The 13571-nt window shown below is 40.4% G+C and overlaps 1 protein-coding gene across 3 annotated transcripts in view; it reads right to left on the reverse strand.

Moving 5' to 3' along the window:
* The window catches only part of igdcc3 (immunoglobulin superfamily, DCC subclass, member 3), a 102501-nt gene that overhangs the window by 17255 nt on the left and 71675 nt on the right, over positions 1-13571 (reverse strand). For all 3 annotated transcript variants that reach the window (XM_061815497.1, XM_061815499.1, XM_061815498.1), the window contains one exon: positions 10578-10743. In XM_061815497.1, the coding sequence (XP_061671481.1) occupies positions 10578-10743 (166 nt within the window). The remainder of the gene's footprint in view (positions 1-10577; positions 10744-13571) is intronic.

The following is a 13571-nucleotide window of genomic DNA, read 5'->3' on the forward strand; positions in this document are numbered from 1 at the left end:
TGCAATAACTGAGAATTGGTAATGTTCTTGACATATTTAAAAAATATGGAAATTCAGTGCATCACGAATATTGAGATGATTATATTTTGAAATACGGCGATTGGCTGGTAACCATTTCAGGGTGTGCCCACCTCCTCCCTGAGGACAGCTAAGATGGGCTCCAGCACTCCCGCGACCCTTGTGAGGTGAAGCGGCTCAGAAAATGGATGGATGGATATTTTGAAATATCTGCAGGAAAAACATTTTTTTTCTTTATGATGTTTATAATTGTAAGATAATGCTTCTTTTGTATAATATAAATGTTTTTTTGTGGTCTGTTTCTCTACATTTACAAACTTCAATACAATATAGAAAAATCGTGAAGTCAAAATTCCAACACTAGTTTGTGTTGTCTCACTAAGCCGTGTATGTGTGTGTACAGGTAGGTCTGTCAAGATGTAAGAACAACAGCTACCCCGAGTGGCCGACCGGGTCTGAGCCGACATCACACCAGCGTTCACCTCCATTGAAAAAGTACGAAGGGCAATACATTTGTGACTTTCTATCTTTAGATATGTGCACAATGAAAAATGGCGCTGCTGAGCTATTTGGGTACATACATGCTCGCTCACTTTTTGATTAGTCTATGTGCGTGCATGAATCTGTGTGTGTGTGTTTGTGTGCATGAATGAAATATACAATCGATTCCCCTTCCTATCCTTGTCTGATTTCCTTTTGAAGGTCATGAGAGATGGAGGCCTGAAGGGAGTAACATTTCAGAATGTGTATTGTTGCACAAACACACACACACACCTTTTCGGACCATACAGTAATTGAAACGGGTCTGTTGCACTAAGTATATTCAGGCTTCCCAGTCAAAACACCAACATACTCTACAGTATATATGAGAGCAGAGTCAACGTCCTGCTTAGAGCTGTAGAATACAATTTACATATGATTACTTTTGTTTTGGCTTGGCTCAGGAGGTAAAATGCCTTGCACTATGATTTCCCATTTACTCTGCATCTGCTACACCGCAATAAAAGCAATCCACATAACAATGGACGCTGTTTGAGCTTCAGGTAAAACTCCTCTTTTTGTTCCAGTGAGTTGAAAGGAACATGCTGGTGTCATTTGTAATCACTGGCTATCCAAATTGCTAAAAAATTAATACTGTTCACTTACAGAGTTGGGGAATAACTAATCACTTGTAATGAGGTTATGTAATGTTATTACAAAGTGGATGTAATTTTCATCCATTACTGAAAGAACTTGTGTGATTAAATATCCGTTGCTTTTGGCAATTTCTATCATTCCAATGCTAGTTACATTTCAAAAATAGCTGCAAAAGATCAGAATTTTTTTTTCGCATGACTTCCAATGCTTGTGATTGACTCTCTTTGGTCATGTGACATTCTGCCGTAGTCTTAAACATGATATATTCCAAATATAACCTCAAAGCACCACCTTGTTGTGCAATCTATTAGTTTATCTGAGAAAAGATTACAGTCATTGTTGGACTTTTGAACATATAAAATAACACTAATTTGACCAGTTTCATCTTTATCATTTTGGACTTTTTTTTAATGGAACATTCACTTATCTGGGTTGTCACATGAAGCATGAAACTTGCCCTCATTTATCATTACGTCACCATGGTCTTACGTTTCCCATATGTTGTACATACATATTACTGCACACATATTTTTATTTACATTTCATCACGTTTTTTGAAAAGTTTATTTTCATAAACTACAAATATGTGATTAAGTTTTGTTTTGCTTTTTTTTGTGGAGAGGAATATCTCGTTGCTTATGTAGTCCCATGCAACACCAACAAACTTTCAAAATACAGTGGGCAGGATACACTGAAGATGTAGAATAAGCAAGTACAAGTACAAAGTTTCTACAGTGTCATCCATTTGAATAAAGTAGAAAACAGTATGCAACAATGCAGCCCCATGGGGTACAATCCAGAGGAATCTGTAGGTGGGTCCCAAACTTGGATAAATGCAAAGGGTTGCATAAGGAATGGCATCCAGCGTAAAACTGTGCCAAACAAATATGAGCGTTCATTTAAAGAATCCCATACCGGATCGGTCGTGGCCCGGGTTAATAACCCCCGAACCCCGGGAATGCTAACCTACAGGGCGTCGGTGGAAATTCAGTTACTGTGGGTCGAAGACAAAGAAGAGGAGGAAACCGGATTCGTCGGCACAAGAAGAAGAGGAATGCACAGAGTCTACGACTGAGTGTAGGGACTTTGAATGTGGGGACTATGACAGGAAAACCTCAGGAGTTGGTTGACATGAAGATTATGAAGAAAGGTTGATATATTGTGCATCCAAGAAAGCAGGTGGAAAGGTAGTAAAGCTAGAAGTCAGGAGAAGGGTTTAAATTATTTTACCATGGAGTAGATGGGAAGAGAAATGTAGTAGGGGTTATTTTAAAGGAAAAGCTTGCTAAGAATGTCTTGGAGGTGAAAGGAGTATCAGATAGAGTGATGAGGCTGACATTTGAAATTGAGGGTGTTATGTACAATGTGATTAGTAGCTATGCCCCATTGGTAGGATGTGATCTAGAGTAGAAAAAGAAATTCTGGAAGAAACTAGATGAAGTAGTTCTGAGCATCACAGACTGAGAGAGAGTTGTGATTGGTGCAGATTGCAATAGACATATTGGTGATGGAAACAGGGGCGATGAAGACGTGATGGGTAAGTATGGCATTCAGGAAAGGAACTTTGAGGGACAGATGGTGGTGAACTTTCTACAAGAACAGAGGTAGAAGTACGCAGGTGGATTATATTTTGTGCAGACGATGTAATCTGAAGGAGGTTACTGGCTGTAAAGTAGTGGTTGGGGAGAGTGTAACTGGATGGTGGAAGATGAGAAAGGAAGAATGTTGTGTGGCCTTTCGAAAAGAGGTGAGACAGACTCTCAATGGACAGAGGAGCTCCCGGAAGACTGGACTACTGTAGCCAAGGTGATCAGAGAGACAGGCAGGAGAGTACTTGGGGTGACTTCTGGTAGTAAAGGGGATAAGGAGACTTGGTGGTGGAACCCCAAAATACAGGAAGTCATTCGAGGAAAGAGATTAGCGAAGAAGAAGTGGGACACTGAGAGGACTGAGGGGAGGCGAAAGGAGTACATCAAGATGTGACGTAGGGCAAAGGTAGAGGTGGCAAAGGCTAAACAAGAGGCATATGAAGACATGTACACCAGGTTGGATATGAAAGAAGGAGAAAAGGATCTCGACAGGTTGGCCAAACAGAGGGATAGAGATGGGAAGGATGTGCAGCAAGTAAAGTAAGTAGTGTGCTAAGTAGATGAAAAGAGTACTTTGAGAAGTTAATGAATAAAGAAAATGGGAGAGAAGGTAGAGTAGAAGAGGCAAGCGTGAATGACTAGGAAGTGGCAATGATTAGTAAGGGGGAAGTTAGAACGGCACTGAACAGAATGAAAAATGGAAAGACAGTTGGTCCTGATGACATACCTGTGGAGGTATGGAAGCAATTTGGAGAAATGGGTGGAGAATTTTTGACCAACTTATTCAATTGAATACTAGTGGGTGAGAAGATGCCTGAAGAATGGAAGAAATGTTTACTAGTTCCCATTTTTTAAGAACATAGGCGATGTTCAGAGCTGTGGAAATGATAGAGGAATAAAGTTATGAGCCACACAATAAAGGTATGGGAAAGAGTTGAGGAGACGAGACTCCGGACAGAAGCAGTACCTGTGAGCAACAGTATGGTTTCATACCTAGAAAGCGTACCACAGATGCATTATTTGCCTTGAGGATGCTAGTGAAAAAGTACAGAGGTCAGAAGGAGCCACATTGTGTATTTGTGGATCTAGAGAAAGCCTATGACAGAGTACCAAGGGAGGAACTGTGGTACCGCATCCGTAAGTCTGGTGTGGCAGAGAAGTATGTTAAAATAGTACAGGACATGTATGATGGCAGCACAACAATGGTGAGGTGTGCCTTAGGTGTGACAGAAGAATTTAAGGTGGAGGTGGGACTGCATCAGGGATCAGCTCTGAGCCCCTTCCTGTTTGCAGTGGTAATGGATAGGCTGACAGATGAGGTTAGACTGGAATCCCCTTGGACCATGATGTTTGCAGATTGCGTTGTGATATGCAGTGAAAGCAGAGAGCAGGTGGAGGAATAATTAGAAATATGGAGGCATGTACTGAAAAGGAGGAATGAAGATAAGCCGAAGTAAATCAGAATATGTGCGTGAATTAGAGAGTTGGAGGGGGAAGAGTAAGGCTCTGGGGAGAAGAGATAGCGAGGGTGGACGACTTCAAATACAATCAACAATCCAGAGCAATGGTGAGTATGGTAAGGAAGTTAAGAAATGGGTCCAAGCAGGTTGGAACAGCTGCCGGAAGATGTCTGGTGTGTTATGTGATAGAAGAGTCTCTGCTACGATGAAGGACAAAGTTTATAAAGCAGTGGTGAGGCTGGCCATGATGTACGGATTAGCGATGGTGGCACTGAAGAGACAACAGGAAGCAGAACTGCAGGTGGCGGAAATGAAGATGTAGAGGTTCTCTCTCGGAGTGAGCAGGTTAGGCAGGATTGGAAATTAGCTCATTAGAGGGACACCCAAAGTTAGATGTATTGGAGACAAGGTTTCAGAGAGCAGACTTTGATGGTTTGGAAATGTCCAAAGGCGAGAGAGTGAATAGATTGGTGGAGGGTGGAGCTGCTAGGCAAAAGAGCGAGAGGAAGACCAAAGAGAAGGTTGATGGATGTTGTGAGCGAACACATGAGGGCAGTTGGGGTTATAGAGGAAGATGCAGGAGATAGGCTAAGATGGAAAAAGATGACACGCTGTGGTGACCCCTAACAGGACAAGCCAAAAAGAAAATAAGAAGAAAACAGTATGCAACAACTGACTGGTGACCAGTTCAGAGAGTAGCCCAATGTCCCGCCACTCTTGCCACCCTTGTGAGGATAAGTGGTTAAGCAGAAGGACATGGAACTCAGTCATGTGCGAACTTCAACCTCAATCAATACTAAATGTTATGGTCATTAAATACTTAGTGATACCATTGCACTCCAGTCCTGCAGATGGTGACCATTGGCATTAAATGGTGTGTACTGCCACAATTAGAAAGTTTTTTTTTCTCACCGTAGTACACTCAAAAATAAAATATTTACTTTGTATCCTCGATATAAAACATTTCTTTTAAAGTTCTCTCCAATGACCCATAAGAACTCGACGTTTCTAGAATGGTAAAACATTTTATCCTTATCTTAACGTGTTTTCATTACACTGGAAATATTAAAGATGCAAATTTACTCAAAATGGCAGAAAGCTTTTCACGGTCAACTGGCAGAGTTTATGAGCTAATTAGCTAATGGCAGATTACAAAATGGAGCTTTCTCCCCTCAGCAATCAAACAATAGTTTGTGAAGCGTGACAACAACATTATGGCTGGTCGTACACGAATACTGTAGTGGCAAGTGGAAACGTTGCTGTGTTGTGACTACTCCCACTTGATTTTTTTCTTCATTTGCTCACTTTTCCCACTTACTTGTCCCCCCCCTTCAAACATAGAAGAAAAACGTAGTCTCACATGTGCTTTCTCCCTCTCCTCTTTTTCTTCTCCCTGACTAATAAAGTATAGGCTGGAGGAGGCAAGTGGGAGTGGATCAGTGCATGTGAGTGTCTGCTCAATGTACTTGCCACACTAAAACTGCAGCTATTGATCTTTTTTATGTATATGCATTACGCTTACTTCCCACTTCTTAGTTCTGAATAAAAATACAATGAAAAGTGGTTATGCATGCTCCAACGAGGGTTGAAGGAATCGAACTCACACCCAGATTCGCATCAAAAAGCAATTGAAGGTTTTCAGTTAAGAGTGGGATTTTGTTAGGAAGCCGTCCGGCTATGATATAACAGGCAAGCACACAACACACAAACACTCCAAGAAGAGAACCAGAACATCTCTGCCACTAACTGCTAACCACATGCTCTACCATGCAGTTCAGGCAAATAAGTTATCGTTAAAGGTAGGCAGGTATAAATTGTTACAATGAACAATTAATCATCCAATTTATCTTTGCTATGCATTCGCAGTGCCACATCCCGCAAGTCAATAAAACAGTAACATAGCATGTGGAGTTTATTGTGTGAAAACACGGTTCTACAACACTCATTGCGCTCAGGGGGGCTACCATAGAAAAGCATCCAACATTTAGCCAATACGGTTCACGCACAAAAAGACAAGCACGAAATCAGGCAGCATTAAAACCACCAAACTGATAGAGAAATGCTGCCCGCAGACTTTTATCACAACCAGGGAATGACAAAAAAGGATACCTTATTGCCCCAAACATTAATGAATAGCTTTATTAAGTCTTATTTTAGCATCTATCCTGAAAAAGATGATAAAATATATCCAATATAATGTGCATATACGACAGATCCATTCTTAGCCACTTATCCTCACAAGGGTCACGAAGAGTGCTGGAGCCTATCCCAGCTGTCAACAGGCAGGAGCCAGGGTACACCCTGAACTGGTTGCCAGCCAATCGCATGGCACATAGAGACAGACAACTGTCGCACTCACAATCACACCTCGGGGCAATTTAGAGTGTTAAATTAATGTTGCATGTTTTTGGGGATGTGGGAGGAAACCGGAGTGCCTGGGGAAAACCCACACAGGCACGGGGAGAACATGCAAACTCCACACACACGGGTCCTCAGACAGCAGCAAAACCAAGAAGCCAACGCCCAACAAAGCCCGCCAGCCATGCATACAGTCAGTCACTGTCGCTGTCTCGGAGTGACTCCGTTTGCATGGAACGCTCTTGAGTACCAGAGGCTCACAGTACAGCTCAACTAAGAAATCAGGTCATGAAAGGTCTAATCCAGAGGACCTATATGTTATTTATATATCACACAAACGTAACTAATTATTCATGAAAAACATTTAAACAATTCTCAACACAACAGAAATTAAATAACTTACTGCCAAAGTACACATGTACAATTTTGTCTCTGGTGTCTTTGGACAGCTCTTTGGTCTTGGCCATGATACAATTTTGACTCTTACTGATTGTATGGCGTGGACAGGTGTCTTTCTGCAGCTAATGACCTCACACAGGTGCATCTGATTCAGGATAATACATGGAGTGGAGGTGGATTTTAAAGGCAAACTAACAGGTCTTTGAGGGTCAGAATTGTATCTTATAGACAGGTGTTCAAATACTTATTTGCACCTGTATTACACAAATAAATCATTAAAAAAATCACACCTTGTGATTTCTGGATTTTTCTTTTTAGATTATCTCTCTCACAGTGGACATGCACCTACGATGAAAATTTCAGATCCCTCCATAATCTCTAAGTGGGAGAACTTGCAATATAGCAGAGTGTTCAAATACTTATTTTCTTCACTGTATATCTGTATCTGTGTTGTACTTACATTTAAAACGAGGTAGATACTTATCAATACTAAACAATTGAACACATATGAACTTACTTGCTACCGAAGCCAAGTGAACCGGGTTTTGAAATCAGTCTTTCATGAAATGCTTGGAACATTTTACTGTCCACTTTGATTTGTAAATCCAATGTGGCCGGTTTGTCTTCACAAACCTGGTCGATGACCTGCCTATCTGTTCATCTTTCAGCCATTCATGTAACCTGACTCCGTCAGCGTTTGACGCAGAACAGCTGTATACAGCACACTTCCACTCCATCTTTGCTAGCTTTTTCACTCTCAGGCTTAATGTTGTCTTGACGTGACGTCACATTCCGGGTAGTTACAGAACTTGCTGAACTTTCTGAATCTAAGTGACATTTTGAACAAGATCTTGAGGCTGACTTTGATGCTAATTTATTTAATTTTTCTTGTGTTGAGAATTAAAAAAAAAAGTAAATTTTAGATACATTTGTGTGATAGACAAATAAAATACATTTCCTGTGGATTAGACCTTAAAATAATTTGATTCATTACGTCCACTCAAAGGTGGTTAAAGGAGTACAACAACATTTGGACAAGCCAGTTAAATACCAGGAAAATACTGCAGAGTCTTGTTGAATGAAAGCAAAATTTAACTCTTTGCATGTGTAACCCATTAAAAGTTGGTACAGGTAAAAGTTCAGTATGATAGAGTACCAATTAGGTGATAGGTTTTCTTTATGCAATGTGGTGTAATATCTGTAAAACTGTGACCGCTGACTTTATTTTCTTTGTGTTTGATTCATTTCTGAAAAAGAAATACTTTTGTTTGTCATTTTATTGTTGTAACCATTGTTTAAGAAGGACAGGAAGTGATGTGTTGAGGAGACGAGGGAGAGAGAGAGAGAAAAAAAGGGCTGGAGGGTGACCGGGAAAAGAGGTTGAAAGAAAGGGCAGAAAGTGAACGGTGGACATTCATCCAAGGTTGATCAACGTGTTCAATAACGACTGTTGAAAGTTCAACTGGGATAGTGTGTCCTTTGAGTGGACTACTCATATCACGCCATAACGTGGTGGAGTTAGCTGCTACCACAGGGGCTAAGTGCATGCATGGGACTTGGCTTGGTCGCTAGCAACGAGCTAACGCTAGGTAGCAAGGCCTGTGTGTTAGACCACAAGGGAGGAGACAAGGGCGCTAGCATCGAGCTAACGCGGCTAGTGATTTCAAGGAAGAAAACAAGGACGAGGACCGTGAGGACGCTGGACAGAGGAAAAAACATCTTCACCTTTCTTCACTCCTGCCTGGGGAAGCACCGCAGTGATATTGGGGTTTGAATATTTGTTTGCTTTGTCGGCTAGATTCATTTTGGTTTGGCCCCTGAGCTTCGCTCATGTATGCGCTGGGGACCTGTTTTGTTCAATTTATTGACTGAATGAATGTTTGTTGAGTTTTGCTTTTCTAACCTTTATTTTGTTATTAAATGTTCACACTTTTTGTTACATAATCAGGTGTTTTATTTGACTATCTGCAAGACAGTTAGAAGTGGGGAGTTTATATGATAGCTGGGTTATCTACATTAGTTAACATTTACTCATAACTGAAACATTATTTCAAAGACTTTTGATAGAGAATTAAATGGACAAGTAAAGAGTAAAGTTGTAATAGACATTTAGAGTAATTACCATTGAGTTAATTTATTAGTTTCCTACTTTGGAGTGAGGAAAGAACTGAGGTGGCTACCTTGTCGAAGTATTTTGTACTAGAGAGGTGTAACATGCCAGAATGCAAACCACGTTTGGAGGAGAAATAGTGCCGCATATTCCCCTAATACAATCTTTGAAGTCCAGAGGTGAGAACATGATAGTGTGGGGCTGCTTTTCAGTAAACGGTACTGGTGAACTTTACATTATTGAAGGATGAATTAATGGGAAAATGTACAGAGAAATTCTTGACAAAAATCTGCTGCCATCTACGAGGTGGATGAAAATGAAACGAGGGGACATTTCAACAGGATCACAATCAAAACATATTGCCATGGAAGTTTTGAACTGGTTTCAAAGAACAAAGAATGCCCAGCCAATCACCTGATTGGAATCCAATTGAATTCCAATTTCAATTTGAATCTTTGGCTATGTGGCACATGGCAACTGAAACTCAAATTCTGGAAAAGAAATCCATAAATCTTACAAGATTTGAAGGGTACTCATGTGGAGGAATGGAACAGAATACAATACGTGAGACCAGTTTCTCCATGCAGGAGCCGCCTGTCATTGCAAATGAAGGCTTTTGTACAATGTATTCAATAAATAACAGTTGGGATGTTCAATACTTTTTCTCTGTGCCATTTCAGATTATTACACACAACTTAATTTCTGATCCTCTTTGTTCTACCTTCTTTGTGTATCTGGATTACTTGGGTAGTTCCCAACCTCTGGACCTTTGGAAATATATGAAGAGTTTGTTTTCAAAACGAGACATAAGCATTTTTTTCAGATTTACGAAACTCGCGCCAAAATTATCCATTCGGAGCTGGATAATTTTGGCGCGAGTTTCGTAAATCTAAAAAAAATGCCTATGTCTCGTTTTGAAAACAAACTCTTCATATAAAGTGAGAGAAACAGTGGTGTTAAATATTTATTTCAGCCGCTATTTGTGTGTGTGTGTGTGCTATGCCCACCGATGTGATGGGTCAAATGCAGAAGAAAACTTTTGTGTGCATGCAGATAAAGATGATAATTCTGATTCTGTCAATTGCATGACACATAAAGAAATAGAAAACCGTTTCCATCACTAGTCTGTTGTCCATGTCCAAGTCCATGACCATTCTGTTAAGGACTGGGAACTAAACCCACATTGCCAGCTCAGAAGACAGACAACTGAACCACAAGACTTAAAGTATATATTTTTTTTACACTTTTTACTTTATGATTTGAATTTATTATCTATTTCATGACATTGTTAATTTGTGGACTATTGGCAAAGTCGTTTTTCATGGAAGAATACCTGCCTAGGAGATGGCCCACAAACAGATGAAATACAATCTCCTGAAGAGAGGTAACACATCGGAAAAGCTCCATCAAACTGCAAGGCTCCCTTACTTTTCTTTATTCAACACATGCATTAGCATTTTGTTCCATGAAATAGCAAAACAGTTTGTCTATTTGTTTTGATTTCACCTGTTGTTGCTCCTGAGTTTGACATGGCCATCTGGCTCCAGGATTTGGCCGTTCTTCAGCCAAGTGAGCTGGGGCTCAGGCTCACCCTGGGCTTGGCAGGTGAACATAGCCGTGGTCCCCACGGGCCGAGCAATAGACTGCGGCGGTTGAATAAACTCCGCAGGAGCTGAAAACATGATGGCAATGTCAAACAGAACAATTTGAAGGAAACTTGAGAAACCAAAAAGCTTGTTAAGGGCAGAATACTCTGGCCTACTCGAGTGGCAAAGTAAATATTTTCTTTGAATACTTTCTTTCTGAGTTTACATGATTTTAAGATGTCATATTAATGTTCAAACACGGAAATAACAGTTTTTCATCATCTGGCACATCCCGTACTACAGCTGAGCACCAGTGGTCAATTTGAGGTAATAACTTATTCATGTGGAGCTAAGCAGGGACTTTATGGATACTTTAAATCACAGTAAGTAGTTACCATTACATTTGCTTAAGTTTCATTTTGGTGGTCGCTTAATTCAAGCTGACTCCTTCACTGTGTGCAATGGTGATTATAAATATTGCGCTGAATTATTTATGAATATGTTTATTGAGAAAGTGTGTTTTATTGGTACTGTATCTCAGTCACACCAGAAGGTAGAAAGTTACAGAGCACTTGGTTGGAATAATGTATCATGGTCATGTTTATCTAATGAGAGCAGTGGCTAATATACATGGGGCCAGGGCAAATATTTCTTTATGAAATCTTTTTAGAAAAATATCATGTACAGATCCAGTGGCCTCGGTGTGTACTGAAATGTGGAAAACCAAATATGGTTTTGCCCACTTATTCATCAAAAAATTAGCAACCTGATCATTCACGAAGTGATGGAGAAAACAATGTTTGGGCAGGGCAGACGTTTGAGTGATTTTTTTGTTTTTGCTAATTTGATAACCCAGAAAACTTTACTTTTGCAGGTGTAGATCAGTAAAGATGTCAGATAATATTTGTCCTTAACGTTTTCCAAGAACCTGAAAATTGTGATAAATGTCATTTCTAATTTAAAGATGAAGAAGTTGAGTTAAAGTAAAATGTCTAAAATATAAACTAAACATCAATACCCTGCATACTTCATATATCTGCTATTTTGTGATTTAATCAGCAGAACACGAGCAGATAAGAGGGGAATACAGTACTCTGGTCACTTTGTTTGAAAAATAAATCAAAATTTCGAGAATTTGGAGGCTTCAATTTGGATCTTGGATCAGTTTCCCTAATGACCATTAATTTAGCAACTCCAATTGTCCATAAAAGTGACATGAATGTTTGTTTAGTTGGCGACCAATCCAGGGTGTACCCCATCTCTCACCCAAAATACAGCTTGGACAGACTCACCTGTGATGCTACAGAGTAAAATAACAATAAAGTAGAAAATGGATGGATGAACATACATTGGATTATCGCAAGGGGCGAGGGAGTGTCGGAGCCTATGCCAGTTAACTCCGGGCAGGAGGCAAGGTATACCCTGAACTGAATCGCAGGACACATAGAAAAAAGCATTCCCGCTCACAATCCCACTTATCACAATTTAGAGTCTCCAATGAATGCACGTATTTGTGATGTGGGAGGAAACCGGAGTGCCCGGAGAAAACTCACGCCGGCACAGGGAGAAGATGCAAACTCCACACAGGCGGGGCCGGGATTTCAACCCCAGTCCTTAGAGGCCAATGTCCTAACCAGTTGTGCCACCAGTGGTGGCAACCAAACAAAACCAATAAAAGCAATATAGTCAGAATATTGTGCTAACTGTATGACTGAATGCATTATCGGGGGTGTTGTGCTTGCCATTTAATTGATCAGCCATGCCTAACCATCTTTGTGTTACAGAACGGGGGAGTCACTTTATAAAAGACATTTTGACGAGCAGCACAGAAGCAAATAAAAACAAATGGTAAAATCGCTTACTCGTAATTGAGCCATTACAATGACAGTAGTTGTTGCACTCGGGAGAGCGCTGTTCTCAACCCTCAGAAGCCTTGTCTTTTAATGCTGGCTGACGGAACATTTTTAAAGTGGAATCGCTTTTTGCAGTTGTAGGTGGAAAAAAGGCTGCTATTCTTCAGAAATAGTCACGGATTAAGCACTGTAGTAGCTGACTCACAGCAGCTCTCAGGTCAATTTGAAAACATCTTTTTAGGTTGACTCTCTTACATACATTTGATAGATTTCCGGAAGCCACAACATGTGGCGACACATGTAACTGAATCCAAGCTTCAGGTGCGATATGATATGTGAGCGGGAAAGTGCTTAAAGTGACTAGAAAGTGCTAGATCTCACAGGAAACATTTTTAGGGTCGCTCCACTGAGAGTGCGTATTTGCGGAGACAGCAAAGCGTGCAACTGCACGCATTTTCCAGCTTTTGCACATGGGAGGCACATGCAGTTTCAAATGACTATGCCGTACTGCCAAATGCATTTTGCTTGCCATGATGTCTGCAAACCAAAAGCTGAGCTGCGCTGTATTTATTTAACTTGTGGCTAAGGAACAAGGAAGTAATATTTCTCGTCACTTTCCAACTATGTTTTATGTTGGCACGTGACACACAGTCCATCTTTTCTGGACTAAAATCAATGACAAAAACACAGTGTGGCACATAATAAACATCTGCTTCCCCCCTGTAAGGATAAGATGGTCGTCTTTGACTTGACAGGAAGATAAAATGAAGTATTGACCAGGTTCAATACTGCAAAGCCAAAGTGTGGTCCAGTTTAATCAATGCAAGAACAAACTGAATGACAGATGTGCCCTTCATGGGGACATGTTATGCACAAGGATGCACACATCTGTCCTCATCTTACTGATAAAATGCATATTTAAAGCAAAGCAAAGCATATTTATTTGTATAGCTCATTTCATACACGGGATAACTCACTGTGCTTTACATGATTGAAGGCATTTGAAAACAAAGAGATAAAAGATTTAAGATGGGATAAAAACAAAAACAATGACAAAAAAA

This window comes from Syngnathoides biaculeatus, chromosome 3 (assembly GCF_019802595.1).
Source record: "Syngnathoides biaculeatus isolate LvHL_M chromosome 3, ASM1980259v1, whole genome shotgun sequence".
NCBI classification, from domain to species: domain Eukaryota; kingdom Metazoa; phylum Chordata; class Actinopteri; order Syngnathiformes; family Syngnathidae; genus Syngnathoides; species Syngnathoides biaculeatus.